The 25,371-nt window shown below is 47.5% G+C and overlaps 1 protein-coding gene across 7 annotated transcripts in view; it reads left to right on the top strand.

The window, feature by feature from the left end:
* PODXL (podocalyxin like) overlaps positions 1 to 25,371 on the top strand; it is a 40,656-nt gene that overhangs the window by 11,437 nt on the left and 3,848 nt on the right. For 3 of the 7 annotated variants that reach the window (XM_052680733.1, XM_052680728.1, XM_052680727.1), the window contains exons 2-8: positions 14,149 to 15,012; positions 16,786 to 16,946; positions 17,897 to 17,962; positions 22,536 to 22,686; positions 23,049 to 23,110; positions 23,228 to 23,395; positions 24,456 to 24,512. In XM_052680733.1, the coding sequence (XP_052536693.1) occupies positions 14,149 to 15,012; positions 16,786 to 16,946; positions 17,897 to 17,962; positions 22,536 to 22,686; positions 23,049 to 23,110; positions 23,228 to 23,395; positions 24,456 to 24,512 (1,529 nt within the window). The remainder of the gene's footprint in view (positions 1 to 14,148; positions 15,013 to 16,785; positions 16,947 to 17,896; positions 17,963 to 22,535; positions 22,687 to 23,048; positions 23,111 to 23,227; positions 23,396 to 24,455; positions 24,513 to 25,371) is intronic. The other 4 variants (XM_052680731.1, XM_052680730.1, XM_052680729.1 and 1 more) reach the window with 3 other exon arrangements.

Below are 25,371 nucleotides of genomic sequence, written 5' to 3'. Positions count from 1 at the left end.
GAGGAAGGAAAATTTTGATGCTGGGCGATTGCACTCTGCTTTTCCAGCTTCCTTTTCTAATTGCCTGCAGGATTTTTTGGCATAACGATCACAGAGGTGCTTCCAGCCCTAACCTCCAAACGCCCACAGGATCCTGCCCCAGGAACAGGGCTGCTATGGGCTGAAAGCCCTCAGCTAAGATACAGATTTTGTAAACTACCAAATTCACGCGTAGCTTGTGAACTTGGTGAGAAGTACTCCTAGGAGAGCCCTGCCGAAGGAGTGCTGGCAGTTTGGTGTTTGTGTTTGAGCTGGAGGAATTCGGTGGTAGCTCTACGCTTTGTCTTCCCACGAGTGTGTTTTGTGGGGCTGCTCCAACCTGTAGTGATGTAAGCTGCTTTCCTTGCTGGCAGCAGCGCCAAGGGCTGCCCCCAGCCCAGCTGGCTTTTTCGGGAGGTTTCCTGCTAATCCAGCTCAGAGGGCAGGGCTTTGTTTCCATCTTTACTGACTAAGAGAGGGGTGAGGAAGGTGCAGCTCTTGAGTCGTTTATGTGGGGATTTTGGTTTGGTGTGAGCACAGCAGGCAACAAGGGAATAAGATTTTGCCTCTGCTCAGGTCTGGCAGGAGAATATACTTAGCAACAGCCACAGTTTTGTGCAACAGGACTATCCTTTTCTGTGATGGACAGGTGATTATGAGGTGCCTGTAGATTTCACATATTTTTCCCATATTTTTCCCCCCATAAGGCAGGGAATGGCTTGTTATAGCAACTCACTGCCACTTGGACCTCACTATGTATCCCTAAGTTCAAAGTCTGCAAGTTGTCTTGGCCCTGTTCAACTCATAGCTAAACCATGAAGCCTATGAGACTGGGAAAAGAAGGTTTGCTCTTCTTGATGACGTAAATTCATAGAATCATAGAATGGTTTGGGTTGGAAGGGACCTTTCAGATCATCTAATTCCAACCCCTTTGCTATAGGCAGGAACACCTCACTGTAGACCAGGCTGCTCAAAGCCCCATCTAGCCTGTCCTTGAATGCTTCCAGGGAGGGAAGACTAAAGTGTTTGTTTAATAGCAATAAATGTCACCTTTTGGGTACAGCTGCAGCTGGTGTGGTGTGAGCCAGTTTCTTTTCTTAGAGGTCGTTTCTTACCTTGATGATTCTATTAGGGACATGCTTTTGTGGGCATGGTTGTGGTGTGTTGAACTTGATGATCTCATGGTCGTGGTGATTCATTGATTCTGCATGGTTCTTCTCCTATTTGGGAGAGCGGATGACAGGTTTGCTAGTTAAGTAATTGTATAATAACAATGGTCAATACCAAGCATTGCTAAAAGTCACTGTTTGCTTTTGAAGCCTCAGCTCTCCTTTGCTTCCATGATCAGCATGTCCAATGCCTGATTTCTGAGAGCTGTCCTGACTGAAGTCAAAGGCTGTTTTGCCCTGATAATAATAACCAGATACATCTGGAGGAGCTGATGGTGCTTTCCTTAAAGTGCTGTGTGGATTTTCAGTTGTCTCTTCTGCCCTTCTGTAATTGAAAGTGCTGCTTTTCTTGTGTCTCACAGAGTAGTTCTTGCAACAAGACTGCTTTGAATTGGCAGTGATCACTTGCAGACAGAATTGTTCAAACAGCAGCAGCCTTTTCTGGTGTACCACATGTAGCCCAGCATGCGCTGTATTTGCTGTCCCTCTTTCTTCCCATTACTGCTCCCCAGGATTACCACCAGTAGTACCCACTGAATCCCAGCTCAGTGCCCCATCCATCATTCTTCTGGTGGCTTTCTGCAGGTCCCATCAAGGACCCAACCTGCAGTCACTTTTTTTTCCCCATCTGCCGCTCCATCATAACTTTAGGTCACTTCTCTAAAAGAAACACCCAAACTGATTTGTCAGAGCATCACTGCTGTGCTATAAGCAGTGATCCTGTCTCTGCAGTTCCAGGAGCAGAGTAATTTGGATAATATCATCAAGCCCAGCACCAGTCCTCCTTTTCTGCCCACTGCTCTGCCCTCTTCGAGGTAATGAACCAGTATGGTGTTTGCAGACCTGACAGCTTTTGTAAAGCGAAAGGGGAGGATGATTAACAACAGGGAGGGGGTGCAGCTCCTTCTTCCTTCCTGCTTCCTTTACTCCCTTTGCTCCCTTCCCTTGCCCTGTCATGCCTGACTGCTGCACGACTGCCAGACATGGCCATGCCACTTTGCAGCCAGGAGGGAGAAGGATTTTGGTGGCAGGCAGATGTCACTGAAGCCCTGAGCTCCAAAGCTAACACAGATGCACATTTTGTTCCATTCAGAGCCCCAGGAGTATGGGTACTGCGAGCTCTCCTTTCTGCAAGATGCCATGTAGTATTTCTTCTCCTAACCACTGATTCTATTCATGCTCAAACCCACTACCTAGACCTTCTGGTCCAGGGACAGATGTTGAGTTTTTTGAGGAGCTGAATATGACCCCTGTTGCATGCCATACTTGTATTTTTCAACATACAATAATGCCACAGCTTGTTTGAACTGTGTGCAAAATGCTGAATCCTCGACCTAGTGACATCCTACAACTTCCCATGCTCTTCTGCTTGGCTCTAACCACACAGGAATCCCACTCCTTGCTGGGAGAACAACATTGTTCCCCTATTGACTCATAACAATGAGGTCACTGGGCTGGAAAGACAATGTCACTCAGCAGCCAAGAACCCAGCTGGCTGGTCCTGGTTGTGTCTCATCTCCTATGACAAAACCACATTTGATTTCACTAATTAAAACTGTTGCAGGCTCTGTCTTGGCCAGAATGTGCATTGTTTTTCATAAGCATCAAGACAGGACAGTTGGCCAGCTTATTAGTGAGAGCTGCCTTCTTTCTCCACCATTGCTACTTGCTGTGTAAGCCTATATTCCTTTTCCTAGCAATGGACAAACCATCTCAGAGATATGCCACCATATGCTTCAGAGCCTGATACATGTTTAAAGAAGGACCTAAGGCCATCAAGACATTCCATCCAGAGCCCATTCTGCACCAACATGAACCAGCTCAAACCATTGTAGGATGGCCAATCTGTATTGCCATCCAGCTTTAGTTGGACACACAATATTTTGGTATCCCTGCTTTTGAGTTTGGTATTGCACCTCAATCCATGGCACTGGGGTGCTTCCACGTCCCATATGCCCCATGAAGGACAATTTGCCTGGCCCATGCACCCAGTGGATGGACCAACTTCAACCCAGAACTGTCTGCAGACAAAGCATATATTTCTACTCGCTTATGAGTCATCTTTTCATCTTTCCCTTTATGCACTTTTTGGGTGGTAAAGGCACAGTACCCACACATAAACAGGGAAATGTCCAAGCACTGTGCCAGCAATCTGCACATCCACCATAAATCTCAGCGTCCCTCAACTGCAGTGTTGGGACCAGGGGCTGCAGCCTTCACTGCTTCGTAGACGAAGAGGTTTTGAATGCCTGAGATCAGTGGGCACTTCTGCTGTCATCATTTCTTATTCTTACTGCCATTCTGAGTGAGATTATCCTGTAGATACGGAATAAAAATGCCCTAAGAGACTTCTCAGAATAAATACTGTTTGGTGCTGCCAGGTTACGATTTCCATTAAAGCCCCAATTTTATTTTATTTTTTTCCTGTCCACAATGCAATTGTCTGAAATCAGATTTATCTTTCTTTGCTGCCCAGGCCCAGCTGAGCAGGAGTGCTTGGTGTATGTTTACCTCGACTGCTGTCCCAGCCCTAAAGCACAGCAGCCGCTTCTTTTGAAGAACACACAAAGCAAGGAAGAGGAGCTATTGTTTGGGAGGAAGTTGAATTATAATGTAATAGACTCTCATGGGAATTAGTATTATTAATTATTTGTATTGCTGTGGCACCCAACCAAGATTGGGGCCCTGGTAAGCAAGGTGTTAGACTGGCCTGTAAGTGAAGACAGCTCCTCCACATGGAATCCATATGGTTTTGTGTGTGGGGATGGGGAAAGTGTGGGAGGGATAGATTAAATATATCACCAGGGTAATTTTGGAGAGCTATGGCTGAGCAAGGATGAGCAGTGCATCATTCTTAGAAGAGCATCCTTCCTCTCGGAGGGGAAATGGTTAAGGCTCATCTGCGTTCCTGCCCACAGCAGCAAAGAGAGAATTGCATAACAAATATGCTGTGCAGAAGAATCCTCCATCAGGAAAGTACTGAAAAAGGTCATCTCTCCCTGTTTGCATCTTTCATCACTGATTCCTGTGATCATGTGTTTTATGTTAAGGACAGGGAGAGCAGGAGCTGCTGAGTTTGAAGAACAAAAGTTCTTCAAGTAGAAACTGAGTCCCAACACACTTATTAAAAAAAAGTAAAAATAAAGGAGCTGAAATGGATGTTCTTTTTACCCTATAAAACCAATTGCTTCTGGATAGTTAAATAATGAAGCAATTACAAATTTGCCAACAATAGAAGTTGATCTGATTACACAGCTTTAAAGCCACATCGTCTCTGGGGCCACTTGGTGGGAAAGCAACTCTGTACCAGTCAGTCTTTAAATAGTTTTGAATAGGAGGGAGGGTGAGATGTGTCCTTCCCTTCCTAGGCTCTCCCCACTTAAAGAATAGTCCCAAGCCTCCTGCCAAGGGCGTCATGTCCAGCCATTGCCCAAAGGCTCCACTTGCATGCACAGCTATACAAATGTATGGACATACGTAATGCGTGTGTATACATGGAGCTCCCAATGATCCGGGAAGACCCCACCCAGAGGGAGTTGTGGGTGGGAGCTGAAGAAAAAAGGTGGGACCTGAAATAGCACGGACACACAAAGGATCACAAGGAAATGTGGAGCCCTCCTTGTGACGCTAACAGGAAATCTCCAGGCTGCTGGTTCCGTAACCCTGGCTTGCCAAGGTCATGGAGGGGATTGAACACAGCAGAGGGGCTGATCCTGATGTCCAGCTCAGCTCCTCTACAAAGAGCACTGGGAGAGACCCACAGCCGGGCTGGATGGGACCCTTGGCATCCTGATCTAGTGCTTGGTCTAGCATTCTGCAGCCTGGTCTGAGGCATGGGTTGAACTAGGTGATCTTTGAGGTCCCTTCCAACCTAAGTCACTCTATGATTCTGTGCGGTGGCAGCCTTAATGTGGGTGAAGGTTTGAAGATACTCCAAGAAGTGTTTGTGTAGGAACACAAAAAGCACAGCACAGTCAAAAAATGCAGCAAAAGCAGAAAGCATTGAAGAACTAATGCTTCACTAGGAATCACACATTTTTACCAAGAGAAGCTGGGATCTGTGAGGATATCTCTGGTGCCTCCTGGAGGTGGCTGCCTACATCACTTGGCATAATCTTCATCTACTTCACATCACAGCACCCTTTACCAACTTCAAGCCTCGATGGACCAAAGATGGATCCAAGTCATCACCTTTGGATCCATCCTGGCTTGGTGGTGGGTGTTGCATGTTGACCCTGAAAAGGTTAAAAAGAAAGCTGGTTGGAGCACAGCAGAGCTGAGGGCATAAATTTGGGCTGATGGCATGACTCACCAGAAACACTGGGCGCACAAAGAAGGGCGAGGCTGTGGGTCTTATCACAGCCTCCCATCACTCTTCCGCTGGCCATTTTCATCCTCCATGTCCTGCACCGAGCAAGGCTCTGCCAGAGGCTTGAAGCCACTAGGAGGGAGTAGAGGCTGTCCTGGGAGGGGGATTCCTGCTGTAAATCTTAGGGTGGGTGGGAGGAAAGGGAGGTGCATAGAAGTGCAGACAGCACCTTGCAATGCTGCAGTGGTGCCATGTGCCAGCACAAACTGACCTCTCCATCACCCATGTACTCTTTATTTCCTTTACATTGGGGCTGCTTGTGGTGAGGCTGAGATTTCCTTGTTCCTCTAGTTTCACTGTTCTCATCCTTAAGGTTGCAGATCAGACCTCCTCTGTGCTGGGCCTCCAGCCTCTCCTAGAGGCTGATATTCTCACTTCTGCAGCATTCATCACTTTGGGAGACCATCATGGCCTCCATCTCTCATTGAGCAAATCCAGACACATAGCCAATGCATGGCACCTGAGTGACATTACCTGAGAAAACACTTCAGTAGTGCTGGCCAGCTGGCACAGTTTCAGATAGCGGGATAGTAGAGCCAAGTCCTAACTCATCTTGCTCAATATGAACCCAAATATGAGTCTAGCCAGCTGGAGAGGAAGGCAAGACAATGAGTAGGGTAAGAAAACCCACCTCTGCTGACATTGGAGCAGGAGAGGAAGGTGCATCCCATCCCTGATGCTTGGTTGGTATTAGTGCCAAATATTACATTTGGGGGCTTGCTTCTGTGGAAACCATCACCAGATCTCTCCTAAATTAGCGTTCTTAAACTGCATCTTCCCTTCCCCCCCACTGCATTTTGGCATTCAGGGCTAAGGAGACTTTAATTTGATTTAACCTACTTCATTTTGGCTAAATGGAATGAAGGTTGATTTAAAGCTGAACAAGAGTGGCCACCTGGTGGGTTGTGTGCACTTTGATTAATCCACTCTGAAATCATGCCTTCTTTTAATTTTAGATTAATTTTCCTGAGTACTTTGGTGTAGACAAACCATCAGGCTGAATGAGAATCAGTTCCTATCTCACTGGTTCATGTCCTGGCTCCCTCTGAAGTTGTCTGTAGTAGTCTTCCACGAAAAACAAGGCAGGGATGATTCAGTTTTCTGGGATAGAAAGCACAGAGAGGAACAACTTCTCTATTTCAAAGAATAAAAATGTCCCCTTGCCATCCTCACACAGCCTTCAATCCTCACTGTAAAGAGTTGTGATGTTGGGAGTCAAGTCAGCATTGCCAACCTAGTAGTCTTATCCAGGCTCTTGGTCCTCCCTGCACACCTCAAATGCCTATCCAAATTGAGAAAAGTTTAGGCTTTTAATCTTGTTTGTGGTTTTTTTCAATAATTAGACTTTTTAGCACTTACAGAATTGAAAGAATCAAAAGAATAGAAACCCAGTTGCTTAGGTTGTAAGGCACCTAAAAGATCAACTGGTTACAAACCTGTTGTGGGTAGGGATGCCACCCAGAGCTGAAAGGGCTTCTTAGAGACTTAAAGCTCAGAAACTACACAAGAAGAATCCCAAATGTTTTCTGTATAACAAGGTTATGTGATCTTATGGCATTTTTGTGATTTTCAGTGCCATTTTGATTCATGGCCACTGTTCAGGGCTAAAGGTAGCTGGGTTCTACCCTGCTGCAGAGCAACTGTTGTATGCCATTACTCAGTGTAAACCTTGAGTTTCTTCCAAAGGCCCTGGGTGACTTCTGCAGAAATAGAGAGCTAAATATACCAGGCTTTATGTCCTTCAGCCACTGGCTGCAGGTGGAAAACTCTCCTGCGGAGCTCTGCATGAAGGAGACTGATGCTCCTTTGATACAGGAGGTCATCTCACTGCCACAAATCTTGCTTCAAAGAAACAAGGCCATCACAGGATGACTCCACTCTGATGGCACAGAGGAGGTATGAGAAGGGCAGGAACACGGCTCTGAGCTTCAGAGCATCCGCCTGGGCTGAGACACGCAGCTTTTTTGGCTTCTGCTCTCGGTGTTTCCGCTCCAGCAGCTCCACTACAGCTTCCTGAGCAATGAGGCATTTCTGCATGGGCTGCAAAGGGCCCCCGTTTCATTTTGCAGCCTGGGAAAGGTGTGGAGAGGGAACAGATCCTCTTCCAAATCCCAGCAACCTCAGTGGAAAGAGGATGTTTCCAAGCTCAGTGATAATGTCAGGGAGTAGAGTGTGTCTGTGTATCTGTTTGCCTCCTTGGCAACCTTGTGTGAAGGCTTTTCATTTTCCACAGTAGTCTTCCTGTCTGCTTTTGATTGTTTTTTCCTCTTCACTTCCTAGATAGCTACAGCCTGTCCGTGAGAAGAGTCGTAGAGACACATGAATTAAATTGGATGTTCAAAGACGTGCTCCTAAATAAAATGTGCTGTATGTATTTGTGACAAGCTGAACTGGAGCTTGGTCCTCCCTGTTGCCTGTGTCTGGAGGTGACCATACTGATGGCACTACCTGGAATGGATCAGTTGGATCCTCTTGGGTGGAAGATACCACTGTCCAATCCCAATTTCACAACAATACCCAGTCCTCAAAGGGAAACTCAGGAGAGGACCAAGTGTGATGTGAAGGAGAACTTAATGAGAATGTTTTTGGGAAAACAGGATTGTAAAGTGCTGAGATCCTTCTGCTCCACCAGTCCACAGTCATTAATTAGCGTGGCAAAGGAATGCGTTTCTGCCTCCCAAAATGCAGTGTTTAGAGAGGCCAAGGGAGTGAAGAGGAGAGAGGCTGGGATTGCAGGGGAAGAGCAGTGTGTCCAACAGGGAGACATGCCTTTGAATGATCTTTAATATTTGTCATGCTTCCAAATGAAACAGCAGACAAGCTGAGCTGGCTGAAATACTTACAGAAAGAGCTGATGGGGAATTTGTTAATGAGGCATATTTCTCATCAGAAAATGCCAGTTCATCAGAACCTGCATTTCAGGGGCCTGTGTCACAATCCTGGCACTAAAGATGCCTCAGGACACAGGTGGATTTCTTGGCCAAAACCAAGGTGGTTTGTCAGTATTATTGCCTTGATTTCGTGGTCACTCACATGTAAGAGCTAATTTGCACCAAATTGCAGGGTCGTATCAATAAAGCCTCCCCACAGCAGAGTCAAGGAGGTTCCCTGCTGAAAACAAGCCTGGTGGTTTTAAACCAGAGTCCAGCAATGCTCATTTCTTTCCTGAGCAATGCTGCAGTGCTGATTAGACTCAACCATCAGGTCTCGTCTTTAATATTTTGAAATGCAATGCTGTCAAGAACGTTCTGCAGCCATTTTTCTTCTGGCAGGATTTTGGAGAAGATAAAAAGCCATGTATCAGCAAATTGGATTGACAGATGAGTGTCTGAAAGTGCTCTGGCCGCAGCTTTTGGACCTTTCCTCATCTTCTCACCTGGGAAGCCAAGTTGCTCTTTGGCCAGACTGAAAACATTTTGCAGTGTTGATGTGAGATCAGCAGCAAAGCAGGCAGGCAGTGCCAGCTTCAAGAAGGTGTGTTGTTCTGATGACAGAATCACAGAGTTGCAAGGGCTGCAAGGGACTTCTGAGGATTGTCAAGTCCAGTCCCCGAACCAAAACAGGCTCCCTACAGTGGGTCATACAGGAGAGTGTCCAGATGGGTCTTGAATATCTCCATGATATCTCATGATGTTGAAGGTGCATCTTTACCAGGAGTAAAGTGATGTGAACTCTAACAGCATCCTTACTGTATCCCTCACCAAAATCCCAGCTGGCAGTTTGGAAGGGTGATGCTGTTTGGATCCCATCTTGCCCTAAACAAAGAGTTAAAGAGCCCAAGAGCCATTAAACAAGCAAAATTAAAAATCCCAGCGAAATGACCACTGGCTCTGGTAGCCCAGCTGAATTCCAGGATAAATAACTACACTGTGATACTCTGCCAATCTGGTCACCCTCACAGTTTTAAAAGGAGGTGACAAATTTCCTGTCCACTGCAGTGACTATGTGCTGTTCCTGCTCAGACAGGGCTGCATTTTTTCAGGGATAAAACTCTCTTGATCAGGAGCATCCTCACTGGCTTTGGTCCATGCAGTCCCCTGGCAATGACCGCTCCTGTAGTCTCAGCCCCAGCTCTCCCTTTGACAGGCACAACCTATTGCCCCTATTTTATCTGAAAAAGCTGCAAGAGGAGAGGGAAATAGGAACTTCCTAAAACCTGGCTCATATCCCCTCCCCTTCCCCCGTTGTGGGTCTCTGCAGCTTTCTCATCCCGCCTTGGGAGGAGCAGGAGCCGGCTGGAGCGAGGCTTTGAGCTGGGCTCAGCCCACCGGCATGGGGTGTGTCACCCACCATTTCCTAAGTTATTCTTTCGGGCTTCCTTTTCTCACTATTAATAGATTTTTAGCCAATCTGAGCCATTTCAAAAAGGTGTTCAAGGCGGGGGAGGTGTTCCTGAAATAGGAAGCGGGAAGCTCTTGCGAAGGGAATTAATTGAACCAGAGGAGCTGCATGGAGAGGTGGTGGCTTTGGATGGACAGGACATGTCCTTTCACTTTGCATTTTGCACGGATGTGTTTCCTTTTTTGTTTTGTGCTCCAACTCGTGGCCTTTCCAAACAAGCTGCTTCCCTCTAAGCTTCTTCAGTTTGGATATGAGGAAAATGCTCTTCTCAGAAAGAGTGGTGAGGTATTGGCAAGGCTGCCCAGGGAGGTGGTGGAGTCACCATCCCTGGGGGTGTTCAAGCAAGGGGCAGATGTGGCACTGAGGGATGTGGTTTGTGGGCATGGGGATGATGGGTTGGACTTGATGATCTTGGAAGTCTTTTCTAACCTTGATGCTATGATTCTGTGATTTTCCCCAGCTTGCAAAATACCATCTTCTGTGGCATGGTGCTGATCACTTATGCATCACTTTGTGGCATGGTTGGTGATGGTTTCCGACAGATGAAAATCGTCACCCTCAATTGAATCATGCAGTGAGTTGCATTGGCAAAAGCCACCATACTTTTCCCTTCATATTTTAGGTGATTTTTCGCATCTTAACCAAGCATTCCAACAGCAACACCATCCAGAAGCACTCAGGGGTCTGATTCCAGCCTCCCTTGGGGACAAGCAAGCTGAGCTTCACAGCTGGCAATAACAGAAAGTTCTCTTCCCTCCGGGGCTGTCCCCATCATGAATACACCATATCACCAACGCAGTCATGGGATGCATATCCGGAAATGAAATCATGTTTTCACAGTGTATTCATTTCCTCTAGGCCATTTGGCCACCATGCACATTGCTTGCACTTTTCTCCAGTGGGGAGACATCAGGTAGATTTCTATTGCCCAGCGCAGAAATGCAAGGTTTTGTGGTGTTTTTTTTTTTTCAGAGGCATTTAGAAGAAGAGAGATGCAATCTCATAGCTGCTGTGCTTTGCTAGTTTTCCTTAAAATGAAGAATTGATGATGGTCCAAAAAAGTGAAATCAAATAATCATCTTTCCCCCATCAAAATGCAGCCAGGAAAGTCACGGGCAGATAGGATTTCTTCTGCCTTCTTTACAACAAAGGTGAAGGACCCCGGCTGAAACTCAAGTGAACTTTCCTCCAGGCTGCTGGGTGGGATCCCATGCTGTTCAGGGGTGTGCTAGCTCAGAGAACTTCTCCTCCATTCTCTTTCTCTCTCTTAGCATGCATTAAATCCTTTTATCTCTGGGGCTCATGGCGTGAAAGGATCGTTCTTTTTCCACAGAAGGACATACTGTATCTTTTGTGACCAATCTTCATGCTGAAGGGGTGCTGAGCATAATCCTGTCCTGTCTGCCTTTTGTTGCTGTCAGCCTGTGGTTGCAGGGGTTTTCTTTCTTACATTTCAATCAAATCCTATTCATTTCTTCTGCTGAGGATTTTCTGCTGAGTCATCAGGCAGCACTGGCCACTAGCTCAGGAAAATGGGCTTATTACCACTTATTACCCCCAGGTCCAACACAGAAATTTGGAACGAGTGAGGAGGAAGAGATAAGAAATAGTGCTTAGAAGTCTGAAAGGAATACAAGGCAGGTGGAAGGAAAACTGTGCCTCGTGGACTTGCATGGTCTTGCTGCCTGTTGTGTATTTATTTCTACTTGGAGATTAATATTTGCTAGGCTTCTGAAGGACTTGAAGCGGAGTCCCTGGACAAACAGCAGGTATTAAGCCCTGGGCAATAAAACTGCAGAAAGCTCTGCAGCCCAAGAACCACAGCAGCATCTGGCACCATATGTAACTGCAGTGAGAAAACAATTTAATTTAATGCAACAGGAGAGCAAAGGTAAATTTCACTGACAGATGAAGACCCAAACATCTATAGGACAGATGTGGGGGTGTTTCAGGGGAGGTTCAAGCTGGATATTATCTTCTCTGAAAGAGTGGTTGGGCACTGGCAGAGGCTGCCTGGGAGGTGGTGGAGTCCCCATCCCTGGAGGTGTTCAAGGAAAGGGCAGATGTGGCATTGGGGGATGCAGTTAGTGGGCAATGTTGGTTGGACTACATGATCTTAGTGGTCTTTTCCAATCTTAGTGATTCTGTGATTCTATGATAATATGAGGGTGGATCCTCCGTGGAAGGAGGGTCTCACTCATCTGTAGCTGTGGAAGATACGGCAGCAGCCCAAATGAGCTAGTGTGGAGGTTAGTATGGAAATGGTACTCTCAGGTCAAGTTTGGAGTGGGAGATCTTTCACAAAGGGATTTCCAGCATCCATTTGCTTCTGGGACAGGGATGGGTATGAAAAGGAAGTAGTGCTAGTGGGAGATCTCCTCCACCTTCCTTCCAACCCTTTCTTTATTTACAGCTCTTTTATATTTTATCTTTAGAGTGTGGGTGTTTTTTTCCCTTTGTCATCAAAGCCTCTTACAGCCTTATTTATGGGATAGATTCATTTTCTGCCTGATCTCCAGCTTAGAATCATAGAATTATAAGGGTTGGAAAAGATCTCTAAGATCATCTAATCTGACCATTAACCCATTCCCACCATGCACACTAACCATGTCCCTCAGTGCCACATCTCCACACCTCTTGAGCACCTCCAGGGATGGTGACTCCATGACATGGAGTGACTCTCATCAGCCTTTTCCAATGCTTCACCATTCCTTCTGAGAATAATGCTTTCAAAATCCCCAACCAGCAGTGGTGTTTTGCTTCCTTTGCTCTTTTTCTCCTGAAGATGATGGTCAGTCTAATAAGGAATATGACTTCTCTCTGTAAATGCTCTTTACCTGCAAATGTGGTGGGAATGTTTCCTTACAAGCCCAGGTTTTCCTGAGATAACTGACACTGCTGGTTTGCTCAGCTTAAATCATAAAGGTGTTTTCAGAATGGCTGCTCCTGGTGGCTTGGCTTGGCAGGGTCTGTTCAGATTAGATTTTCCCAGTGGTATGAATCTCAAAAACTTGAGCTTCCACCAGATCTTGGACACATAACCAGTGCCAATAAACAGGCCACGGAAGAGAAGATGTCTTATCAGCATGCCAACACAGAGAAACGAAGCAGGTCTCTGGAGAGCAGCATCCAACCTTGCAAGTTTCCTGCTTTGGGCAGTTGGGAACAATATACAAGGAGGGGCATGGGGGAAAAAAATAGCCCTCTTTTGTACTGTTGTCAAATGGAAGAAACGCCCCAGAATCAGTTGGTTTCTTTTTACTGCAGACAGATGCACTGATGAAGTGACTCAGTGGAATCTGCATTTTCTGAAAGGTGGAAAATTGGTCGAGACTTTCCTGGGGTGAAATTGAGCGGGTGCCCAGAAGTGGCAGCTCCATGTGCAATGGGGGAAGATTATCTCTGTGGCAATTGATGGAGCTCCTGCTGTGATTACAAACAGAAAAACAGACCTGAATTTTATATCCAGTCTCATAGTGAATATACCACGTTTCAGTGTTGCAGGATGTTGCTGCTGTTGGAGACTTGTCTTCTGTTAGGCAAGCTGTCCTTCAGAGTGTGCCCCTCAGAAACACCTTCATAATTTTAGAATTTACATTACTCTTGAGAAATTAACTGCAGATCTCATTCTGTGTCATGGACAGCCCTCTTTGCACAGAGAACAAGTTTTGTACCTACCAAGGTAATGACAGCTCTCAGTAAAGCTCTTCATAGCTTTCCTCAAAGAGTATGAGGTAATGACGAAAGTAGCATTTTTATGTGATGTTTCAGGATGTACAAATGTGAGTTACTGAGGCTTTTTATAACAGTAAAAAAACCAATAAGCTGAGCAAACAAGTAGTTCTAATTTGGTGATATATTTGCAATGGACAGCTGATGAGAACATCCTTGAAATTAAAATTATGCCGTTTTCCAAGTAAATTCATTTTGTGTTTAACTGCAAGATCTACCTAGTGTTGACTCACTCTTTCAGAACAAGTACAATAAATATGCTTTCCATAGATCTCCTAGTTCTTCCTTCTCATCCTCTGCTCTGTTTTCCACTGGATGCATTGATATCAGAATGTGGCACTCAGCGAGAATTTAGAAGGCACGAGACAAGCCCTGAGTTAATGACCTGTGGGTTCTGATCAGCATTTTTTTCTGCAAATCATAGAATCATAGATATATAAAATACCTGTTTTGGGTGGAAACCAAGGGAAGTCTCCCTAATTCAAAGTTTACCATCTTGGCCTTTCTGCTTTTGCCTAGGTGTCAGCTCTGAAGATAGTGGTTCTACTTCACAAATGACCACAGTGAGCCCAAAAGAAAGTAAGCAGATTGCCACTGCTGTAGTCACCGCCAGCATGGTGCAAGAGAGCAGCTCTGCAAGCAGACCAAAAATCATATTTACCACCACTGCAGTGTCCTCCACCACAGCTCAAGGGACAGCCACAAGCAAACCACGTGGCTCTTCAGCACCATCCATCCCACCATCACCAACCACCGCCACCCAGAGGATCAGCGCTGCAAGCCCACAGGAAAACACACCACCCACTCCTGCATCGACACGCAGCTCAGCTCAAACCACCAAGACCACAGACAGACCAGATGACCCATCACCTGTCTCAGTGGCATCAACCAATGCATCTCAGCAGGTCGGCTCTTCAGCCAGCTCCACAGCCCCAACAGCCGCCTCTGCTGCCATCTCCAGTGCTACACAGCAGAAGACGAGCCCTCCAGACAACTCAAGAACCTTACTCACCAAACCCAGTGCAAGTCCTAATTCCACTCAAGTGACCAGCCTTTCATCTACCCCAGTAGGCTTAGCGTCTGCTGTCTCAGCATCTCCACACATAGCAGGCAGTGGAAGCCCTGCTTTGGACCAGTTTAATAGCACTGTGTCAAGCTCTGGAGTCTCAGCAAGCAGCCTTGTAGTCAAGGACCACGGTGTCCCTTCTACTACATCTGCTACCAACCAGCATCACCTTTCTTCCACTTCTCCAGTCCAGAAAAGTGAATTTACCCCTCATAGTGGATCCGTGTCCTCTACCAGCAGTAAAACATCTCTGTCTTCACCATCTGGCACCACAAATAAGGCCACAGTCACAACCACCGTGACAACTCCTAAAGCAGGTATCAGAAGATTAAAACAGTGATTTCTTGGCTGGGGAGCCCTTTGGTGGTCTTTTCCTTTGGGTACTCCATCCACTTCCCTGTCATTATGGGTTACTAACGCCTTGTCCAATTTTAGGACTGTCCAGCATAGCTGTTTCCATGACCACCAGTTGTTTATGTCCCTGTTGCCATCAGTAGAGACTGAGTCAGCAAAATTCAAGGCAAGGGTCATCTGATGAAACGCTTTCAGATGGAGCAGGCTGTGCCCCAACCACAGCTGACTGCAGTGACTCGATCTCCAATGACTGCAAAAGGGAGCGATGGGTTCAGAAGTAGTGTGACATTGTAGAGTTGACAGCATCCCAAATGCTGAACACGAAAGATCCCTAATACAGCTGACAGCTGGGTGGGCATGCACAGAAAATAAGCTTTAGATGACTTAGGAGATTTTGTGGTTAAACTCTGAGTCTGTAACCTCTAAGAACTCGGAGTAGTTGGCAGGATTTTTATCGCTGCTGCGGGGGTTTTGGCTGCTGACTTTGTAATAGTGTCCATGTGGTGTTTCGGATCCAGCTGAACACCACTGGTATGCTTTTTCTATACCTCCAGAGCTTTATGGAGTTATGTTAGTCCACAAGTGTCTTGGCAAGGCACACTTCAAACATCCCTTTGGTATTTTGTCCTGCAGCATTTACAGGGAGGAAATCCCACTGTGGGAGTGTGAAGCTTTCAGACTTAGGTGGGACTGTGAGTTGAGCTCATCTGGCTGCACATGGAAGCTTGTGATGGCACTGAAACCCTTCATTATCCTCCTCTGGAGAACATATAGTTGACCCAGTTTCCAGTTACCTGCCACTCAAAAAAACCCATCTCCCTCAGCCCTCCAGATCCTCCTTGTTGCCAGCATCACCAAATGGGTCATAGCCTCAAAGCAACACTTTCTTCTTTGACTTCCAAGCCATGTTTCAAGAGTTTTAGCATCTAGGATAGGTGAAATGACTGTCTTCGTACAGAATACCTCAGGTTGGGTATGAGGAAAAATTTATTCTTAGAAAGAGTGGTGGGGCATTGGCACAAGCTGCCCAAGGAGGTGATGGAGTCACTGTCCATGGAGGTGCCCGGGAAACATGGAGATGTGGTACTGAGAGGCATGGGTTAGTGAGCATGATGGGTTGGGGATGGGTTGATGGTTGGTCTTTGTGACCTTACTGGTCTTTCTAACCTTAATGACTCTATGATTCCATGATCCTTTGATTCTTTCCTCTCAGGCTCCATAGAATGGTTCTGCATTATAGGGTGAACTATGAAATTATATTGATTCAAATTTGGGCTCAAACAGTGAGCATGAAAAGGTTAAGAAATTTTGCATTCCACTATCAGGTGGGAGAATGCATCATAAATACACATTTTTGAAATTAATCCACTCTCAGAGCCTACAGAAGGTGTGCAAGGAGAAAAGTGTACACCTTTGCTGTAATAAAGGCAGGACTCCCAGAAACAGAGAGGCTGTAAACAGGATGTAGCATTTTAATTCTCTTTGTCACTATTTAAGGATCAGTTAAGAAAAGAAGGATGCAAATCCTTAAACAGATCATGGAAGTCAGAGGCTGCTGTTTTCCATGCACTGTTCCCGTTGCAGAAGAAATCGTAAGATGCTGTAGCAATCAAGAGCACCACAGGCTGAACTCTGTTAGCTGGGTTCAGCATCTCACCAATGGAGCTGTGTCAGCTGTATCCTTTCTACTGTCTCATTGACTGTCTGCTTTTTTTTTTTTCCCCTGTATATTGGTGACCCAGCATACACAAGCCAAGGAGACAGATCTGTGACACACAGACCTGGAGCTACTGCTCAGAGCCCCACCAGTGCACCACCACAGGCACCAACCCTTGGAGACCAGATGGAGAGCAAGAGGCCTGACCAGCCACACCTGAATGTGTCTCTCCAAAATGAGGTAATGTGACCTACGGAAAGGTGGGCACTTCCTAATGTCCAAAACAAAGCTAAAAAGGGCACTGAGTCTTCCTGAATGGCCTCTGTTGATATGGGAGCATGATCAGGCTGTTCCCTGGAGAGCGCTGGCAAGGCACGTCTGTGCAAATAGTTTTTTCTGGGTGGAATCTCATAGCAGGGAGCTGCATTTTATCCCCAAATTACACTAATTTTTAGCTGGAATTGCATGCAGATGTAAAACTGCAGCTTATCTCACTGTATGTGCCTATTTCAGAGAGAGATCTGTCTTAGGAAATGGAAAGTAGCAAAATAAGAATGGATAAAGCCTTCTTTCACATAGCTTTCCAGAAACATGGAAGATGGAGGTGAAAGGAGCTCTGGATGCTGAACAGGGGAGAACAGAAATTTGGGAAGAGAAGTGTAATGGAGGGCAGGATTTGCCTTGGGGTGGACTTGGACATGATGAGAGGGCAAAGACTACAATTCAGCATAAATCCCACATAGAAAATAAAAGCAGAAAATGGGTTCCCAAGCAATGGTTTGGGAAGGGCAGGGGAGCCTAAAAATGCAAGCCAGGATAATGAAAGATTCCAGTGCTAGGGGGGAGGGAAAGGGATCTTGTTCTTTAAATGTTCATTATTTGTAGGGTGGAACTGCGTCATGGCTCACATGCATGGATCTTCCTCCTGTCCATGCTAATTCCCAGTTTGTACTGCAAATGCTAAACCTGCTTTGGGAAGCATATTAGCAAATGTACTCCAGGCAACCCTTTGAGTTACCCAGGAGAATTCATATCACACAGAAATGGTTGAGTGGAGGAATAGAGGGCCTGACTTATTTTGATAAAGCAGATCAGAGCTTTGGTTGAGTTGTCTTGTGGTTGTATCAACGGTGGACTGTCCTTCAGCCTACAACAGCGATCTGACGGTTGCTTTTCTTCTGTCTTTCCAGGTGATTTGTGAAGACCAGATACAAGAGATGTGGCCCATCATAAATCTGAGAGAAGCAAAAACTTGTGTAAGTGTGGGTTCCATTTGTTTTCTTGTGCAGGGCAAGCAGCTGGGGCTGCTGACAGAGATCAGCTTATAACCTGCAGCACTCTAAGCATGTGAGCCTACAGAGATGACACTAATTGCTTCAAAATATGCAAACACTTTGGGGATGTAAAATGGTAAATGCAAGCCTACACCCAGCAGTATCTCTCAGTGGGAGACGTGACCAAAGCAGATGTCCGTGTCTTGTTCAAGGGGAGAAACTCAATCAGTCAAGTCTCAGAGAAGAGAATGAGAAGTTCTAGAAGGTGAAACCATCGCTCAAGAGCTAATGGGGAAGCTCTGCCTTTGACTTCAGAGGGGCCTGAAGTTCATCCCCAAACCCCAAAGCATTTGAGGGTGGCTTGAGCTGCAGAGCAACTAGGAAGCACAGCAGCCAGGATTGGTTCTTTGATACTAAATCAGCTCTCAGAAAATACAGAGATAATCAAAAAGCTCCTTTTCATTTGTTTCAAACCCTCTGTGGGAGCAGCAAGTGGTTAACTGTAGTTCCAAGGTGAGGGAAAGGCGAACCCAACCCAAGAGCAGACACCAAGACTCCTTATCCTGGAGGCTGTCCACATTTACTGCTGGCTTTTCTGATGAATACTGCAAAAGTATCCTTGTGGGAACAACAGGTTTATTGTAATAGATGGGATGAGATGGAATGATTAGATGGCATTTTTGAGTAGATTGAAGTTTTTGCTTTATGATAAAGAGCAAGAGTAGATGCCAGATCTTGACTTCTCAGGAGTGTTGAGGCATTGGCACAGGCTGCCCAGAGAGGTGGTGGAGTCACCGTCCCTGGAGGTGTTCATGAAAAGGGCAGATGTGGCACTGAGGGGCATGGTTAGTGGGCATGGTGGGGAATGGGTTGATGGTTGACCTTAGTCTTTCCAACCATAATGATTCTATGGTGATGCATCAGTAAGCTGTGGGGTTAGTGGACATCACAGCTTGGCATTCTCCGTGCTTGCTGGTGAGCCAGCAAGTCTGCCGCACTGCTTTCCTTTGCTTCCTCTGGGTGTAATAACCATCAGAAATGGTGCTGGTGCTAAATGCTGATTGCCTCTTGAAACAGCTGCTGAAGAACTGCAAGAGTGCATCCTCCTGTAGCATCCTTCTCTGCTGCCAAAACACCTCCCACCCGTCCACTTCCCATTCGGCAAATTCATGAAAGCTCTGCTACGTTTTGTGCCTCCCAAGCTGAGCAGATATCAGAAATGGCACTATCTGGCTTCCCTGCTTTGTAGGCTCAGTAAACGAATCTGTAACCAAAGCTTGACAGCAAAGTGAAAGAATCCTTTGCATTTTGCAGCCCGTGGGAAAACAGGAAAATGTGCACTATAAGGAGAAGTGTTCCAGAAATGGCTCAAATCCTGGTCTGTAAGATTGAGCCAGCAGTGGGAGTGCACTGTGCTGAAAGCTCGGCTCCATGAGGAGCTGGGCAAAGTGAGGGCAATGCAGGGCTAGGGGATGTGTCCATGTCACACCTGGCAGCAAAGGTGGCATTGCAGACCTCCCCTGTGCCCCTGTGGCATCAGCAGTGGGGCAAGGAGGGACCCTGGCAGAAGGCTGGGAATCACAGCGCTGCACTGTGGTTTCTCCAGATGCAATAAATTCAGAAATAACTCAAAATAATCATAGAATCATAGAATGCTCCAAGTTGGAAGAGACCCACATTGACCACTGAGTCCAATTCTTGGCTCCACACGGCAGCACCCAAAATCCAAACCTTATGTTGGAAGGCACTGTCCAAATGCTCCTTGAGCTCCAGCAGCTCAGAGCCGTGCCCTCTGCCCTGGGGAGCAGATACACAGTTGGTATATGCAGTTGAGCAGAAAGTCTTTTACGGGTTGGTTGCTTCCCAGCATCCTTCCTCTTCAGGTGATGCTTTTAACCGGTGCTGAACATTTTGGTCCAGGTTGTTCCACACTCCCTATTGCCCTTTCTTGTTTCTTTCACAACAGCAGGATCTTAATGTGTTTCCTAATGAGACTAATTAGCTCCATGCCTTGTTTTACATAGGTGATATTTCCAGTCTTCAGCTCGTGTCATAGAATCATAGAATTGTTTGAATTGGAAGTGATCCTTAAGTTTGTCCAAATCCTCTGCAATGAACAGGGATACCTACAGCTTGATCAGGCTGCTCAGAGCCTCATCCAGCCTGACCCTGAATATCTCCAGGGATGGGGCATCTGCCATATCTCTGAGCAACCTGTTCCAGTGCTTCACTGCTCTTACTGTAAAAAAAAATCTGCAGCTGCCTTTTTGTTGGCTGCTTGGGTGCCCTGTTCCTCATCTCAATCCATTAGATGGAGTAGGAGGTGACAGTGCTGGAGGTGACCTGGAAATGGTGATCAGCTCCAGCTGAGCCACACAACCCTATGGGAAACTTGCAGGGAGGTCACAGATTCCTCCATCACATTCCCAAGCTGGGTTATGCCCAGTGAGTGGATTTGGAGCGTGCTGGGAACACAGAAGCCACTGTGCGACCTCCCAAAATCTATCTTCCACCTCCAGGCTGGGGACAACAGGACAATCCCCAAGACACTGAGGCTCCAAGTGAGGTCATGCCCCAGCTGTCGGGACAGGTTTATTGACACAAGTGCCATTACCTCACTCAGGGATGTTGGTTTTAGGTCCCTGCCAGTGTGGGAACCGGATCTGCACTGCTCGGCAGCGCCTCTCAACTCCAGCCAAGGAATGCGAGCGGCTCCAGAATGGAGAGAGCGTGGGGCTGGGGCATCCCTATGGCTTGCCATGGCCCCTTGCCATGGCTCTGAGCTGGGAAAGGGCAAATCCCTCGCAGTCAGGCTATGGAGGGGTTTAACATGCAGCAGTGTGGTGCTCGTCGCCCTTGGAATGCAGGAGTTTGAGCCCCTGCAGCTCAAAAATAAAAAAAAAGAGCATTGTAAATGTCTGATGTGTCGGGTGGTGGGAGGAGTGATAGGGTGCTCAGGTGCAGGGGAAAGACAGAGAAAAGCCCCAGAGAATACAGCTGCAGGGAGGCAGCAGAAGGTTTTAAGGCTGGCGCCAAAGAGAAAGTGTAGGGAATGGGGAACTGCAGGATGTGCGTAGTGTAGGAGCACAACCCAGCGTCCAGAGAGACATAAAACACCGCTCCCTGTGAGCTTAGTCCTCTTCTCCCTCTCCTGCTGCCTCATCCTGCCACTTGCAGCTTTTTCCCAGTGCTGCTGGGTTTCCAGCTGGGTCAGTGCAGGAGGAGAGAAGTTATTCCCCCTATAAAGCCAAAGGGCAGGTGAAGGGCAGCTGCAGTTCCCAGGATGGTTGGGGCTTGCTCCTTTTGGAATCTTGTTCCAGTAAGGTGTGCGTGGATAATTGCTGCATGCAGGATGCATGCATGCAGAATCTCTGCATGCAGCGTCCCTGCACATGCAGGATATTTGCATGCAGGATCTGTGCACACAGTTCTTGCATGTGTTGGACATACACACAAAGGATCTCTGCATATAGGACTTGTGCATGCAGCTCCTGTGCATGCAGGATGTGTTGGAACTATGCATGCAATGCCTGTGTATGCAGAATCTTTCATACAGTTTCTCTGCTTGCCAGACCTGTGCACACAGGATTTGTGCATGTAGGAGCTGTGCATGCAGCAACAGTGCCTACAGGAGCTGTGCATGCATGACCTATGCATGCAAGAAGCCATGCATTCACACATGCAAGAAGCTATGCATGCTATTGTACAGCTCCTGTGCAGGATCTGTGCATGCAGGCTGCTGAGCATTTACACCTACTTTATTGTGCTCCTAGCGGTTGGAGGACATTGAACAGGTGCAAAGAACCTCAGGATCATCCCACTGGGGCTGTGGACTCCATCCACCTCTCCACCTTCATCTCTCCCAGCACTTCCCCAGGCTCACCTCTCCAGGGATGGTCCTACTTGTACACAAACAAAATTCTTTCTCTTGCCTCCATAGGCAAAACTGAACTATGGGGTATCCTTGAAGGGCAGAAATGCAGGTGGTGGGAAGGCTGCAGATGCCCTTAGGGCATGACAGCCCCATCCCGTTCCCGTTGCAGCCTCAGCCTCCACACCCCACTTCCCCTGGGGACCTGCTATTCCTGGAACACCAAAAGCTGCGGCTCTCAGATAAGGGCCCCATAAAGGAACAGCAGCCAAGAGCTCGGCTTTTTGTAAAGAAACAACTTTTGAACTTTTCCTGTTCCCTGGGAAGGCCAGCAGCAAGCGGATAGGGAGGGGGGTGGCCACAGCATCCTATGTTGGGATCTCAAGTAGTGCCACGGGGGGTGATTTAGACTGGACATTAGGAAGAATTTTTCTTCATGGAGAGCGCTCACGCACTGGGATGGGTCTGCCCAGGAAAGCAGGCATTCTTGGAGGTAGATGTGGCACTAAGGAACGTGATATTCTGATGAGACTCTCTTAGTCAAATTGACGGTTGGACTTGATGGTCTTGAAGTTCTTTCCCTTTCTCAATGACACTATGATCCCCAGCTACCCTGGGGAAGGGATGTGATGCTTTGGGGTGCTGGGTGTGGGCAGCAGTGCCAACCCCCTGTTGTCACCACAGGACGACTGGAAGAATGCCAGTGCCAATGAGTCCTTCTTCGAGTTCTTCTGCTCAGGCAGGCGGCACGCATTCGACAGCAAGAGGGACAGGTGCACGGTGACACTGGCCTCCTCCAACCCTCATCGCTGGGCTGTGCACGCCGTTGTGCATCGTGAGTATGGGCCCATGTCCTGCCCAGGGCTATAGGGTGGGACGAGAGTTGGGGACACGGTTGTGACATCAGATGGAGGTCTAGTGAGGTCTACCAGAGGTTGGGTGAGGGTCTCCTTTCCTTGGGTTGCCTCTTCTCTCTAGATCAAGCTTGGACATTTGTCCCATGGCTCCTTTGGAGAGATCTCCAGGAACAACTTTGGTCATCAGGGCTGTCCCCTGGCCAAAGAGGTCCCAGCTCCTTGGATAGCTTTAGAGAGCCATGAAGGCTTGGCTCCATCCCCACACAGTTCTGTTTGCCTCTTCCATTGAGCAGGAGCTGGTGCCACAGCCTTTTTCTTCTCCACTTGTGTCTTCCCCCAGGCCTTCTGGATCCTGAAGCAGTCTTTGAAGAGCTGAAAGAAAAGAGGAATGAGTTACAGAAGGTAAGAAGGTCCCCAGGATCAACGTGGGGGATGTCCTCACGGAAGGGTGGCATGGGGTGGCTATCCTTCCCATCCAGGGAGCCCTCCCTGGAGCCTGACCCACTCCTCCCCTGACAGCTTGGCATCACCAACGTCACCTACCTCAACCAGGAGATGGAGGAGGAGATCAAGGATCAGTTCAGCACACCTCTCATTATCACCATTGTCACCCTGGCTGGCTCCCTGCTGCTCGTCGCAGCCATCTACGGCTGCTGTCACCAACGTTTCTCCCAAAAGAAGAGCCAGGTATGGTGGGAGTTGGGTGGGCTGAGCATCCCAAAACCTCCTTATCCCAGAGAAGATGAAGACCATCAGGTCTTCACCTCTGTCCTGGTTCTCTGTGCTGGCACCACCTTTGAGTATCATTCAAGGGGCTGCAGTGAAGCATCACAGTGTAGTGATGCTGAGTGCTGCAGATGCTTTAAAGGGGCAACGGTTGCCTATTTGGGGTGCTGACAGAGCATCAGCCACGGTGCAGATCAGGAGAGTGAGGGGCAGGTGGTGCACGGGTTCAGCAGGGAGCAGCAGCCATCCCTGCTGCCTCCAGGCCAGCTGAGCAACATCTTTGGGTCACAGTGTACTTTTGAGGAAAAAGGCTTCCTCAGCCCAAATCCTACCTTCAAAGCCATCCATTCTTCCCCTTCGTCCCCCAGAAATACCCAAAATATTTATCACAAAAATGAATGTGGCACAAAGGGATGTGGTTTAGCAATGGAACTTGGTAGGTCAGGTTGATGATCTCAAAGGTCTTTTGCAGCCTACATGATTCTATGAAAAATGCCTTTGGGAGCCAGGGAGGACATCAGAAGGGCATTGACACCACGTGCTGCAGTCCTGGAGGAGCAGGCAGCAACGTGATGCTCTCGGTCCATAGTGTTCATAGAACAGAAAGAAATTGGGTATTTTAAGTGACTGGGATGCATGTCTGTAAGTAACATGGAGCAGAGTGACAGGTACGAGCAGCCACTGGCCATAGAGATAGGGAGCAAAACTGAAGCAAGCCATGCAGTTTCTTTGGTACATTGATGGCCTCTTGCTAAGAGCATGGGAAAAGATCTTTTTCTGACCGATTACAAAAGTGCTTTAGGAAGTCAAAAGCATTTCTCCATTTTGCGTTTTGGACGTTTTCTTCCTCTTTTTGTTTATTTTCCTCCTGCTTCTTTTCAAGAATGACTTGAAAGTTTTGTTCTGTTTTGTTTTCTCTGTTTTTTTTTTTTGGTTTATTTTTTTTCCTTTTATTTTTCTCCCTTCCCCTTATTAAACCCCCTCCCACCCCTCACTCTTGTTTCACCTGGGAAATAACCAGCACATCCACCCTGATCTCCCCGGGTTTGATGATGGACGTGCCATCCTGATCTTTAATGTGAGTGCAATGAAACGCAGGGAGCGGACGGGCGGGCGCCGCGTCCATTCCCCCCTTTCAGCTCTCCCCCCTCCGCGGTGGTCAGCAGCTTTTAACAGGACTAAAGCCTACTAAAGCTTGGGAGCCCCCCGCCACTTCGCTGCACGTGCCGTGCCGCAGGGGGGAGAAAGAGCTGCCCCAGCATCCCTCTATGGCAGGGGGGCTGTACCAGCACCCTCCCACACCTCGAGGGCTCCAGTGACCCCTGTGCTTCTGAGCATCCCTCTGGCTCCGCCATCCCCTCCTGCAGTGCCTGCTAGCTCCCAGCCCTGCGGTTCCGCTGCTCCATCCTTTTCCTTCTCCCCCTTCCAAGGATTTCCTCCCACACCCAGCTCCCAGCATTTGTTAGGAGCAGTTAAATAAATCAACTGTAAAGCCAGGAGGATTTTCACGGGAATGCAAACAGAGAGCCCTAGGAAAAGGGACAACATAGGAGTGCAGCTCCTCTATAAATCACTCTGGGGTGGGAATGAGTTGCTGCAGTGAATGCAACATTGGGATGAGGTAGGGATGCTGCTCACGCTGGAGATGAAAAGGGAGCCTTTGTGGGGCTGAGGTACAGCTAGGAATAGCATGGCTCTGAGCACTAGGTGATTCATTGCCTGATGCAGCACTCCCCAGGGAGTGGGGATGGCCCAGCCACAAGTGTGCATTGGGATATGGATGGATAAATGGAAACAGGAGCTGATAGGGCATGGATAGGGCGTGGAGTTGATGCTGATCTGGAATAAATGGGCCAGCAGAATCTACAAGCTGGGAGCTGCCAAGAACTGAAGAGGAGAGTAAAAACCAACCAGTTAAAGAGAAACAAGGGTGCAGA

Source organism: Tympanuchus pallidicinctus, unplaced genomic scaffold, assembly GCF_026119805.1.
Source record: "Tympanuchus pallidicinctus isolate F22 unplaced genomic scaffold, pur_lepc_1.0 scaffold19, whole genome shotgun sequence".
NCBI classification, from domain to species: domain Eukaryota; kingdom Metazoa; phylum Chordata; class Aves; order Galliformes; family Phasianidae; genus Tympanuchus; species Tympanuchus pallidicinctus.
This window is presented reverse-complemented; position numbering and strand designations above follow the sequence as displayed.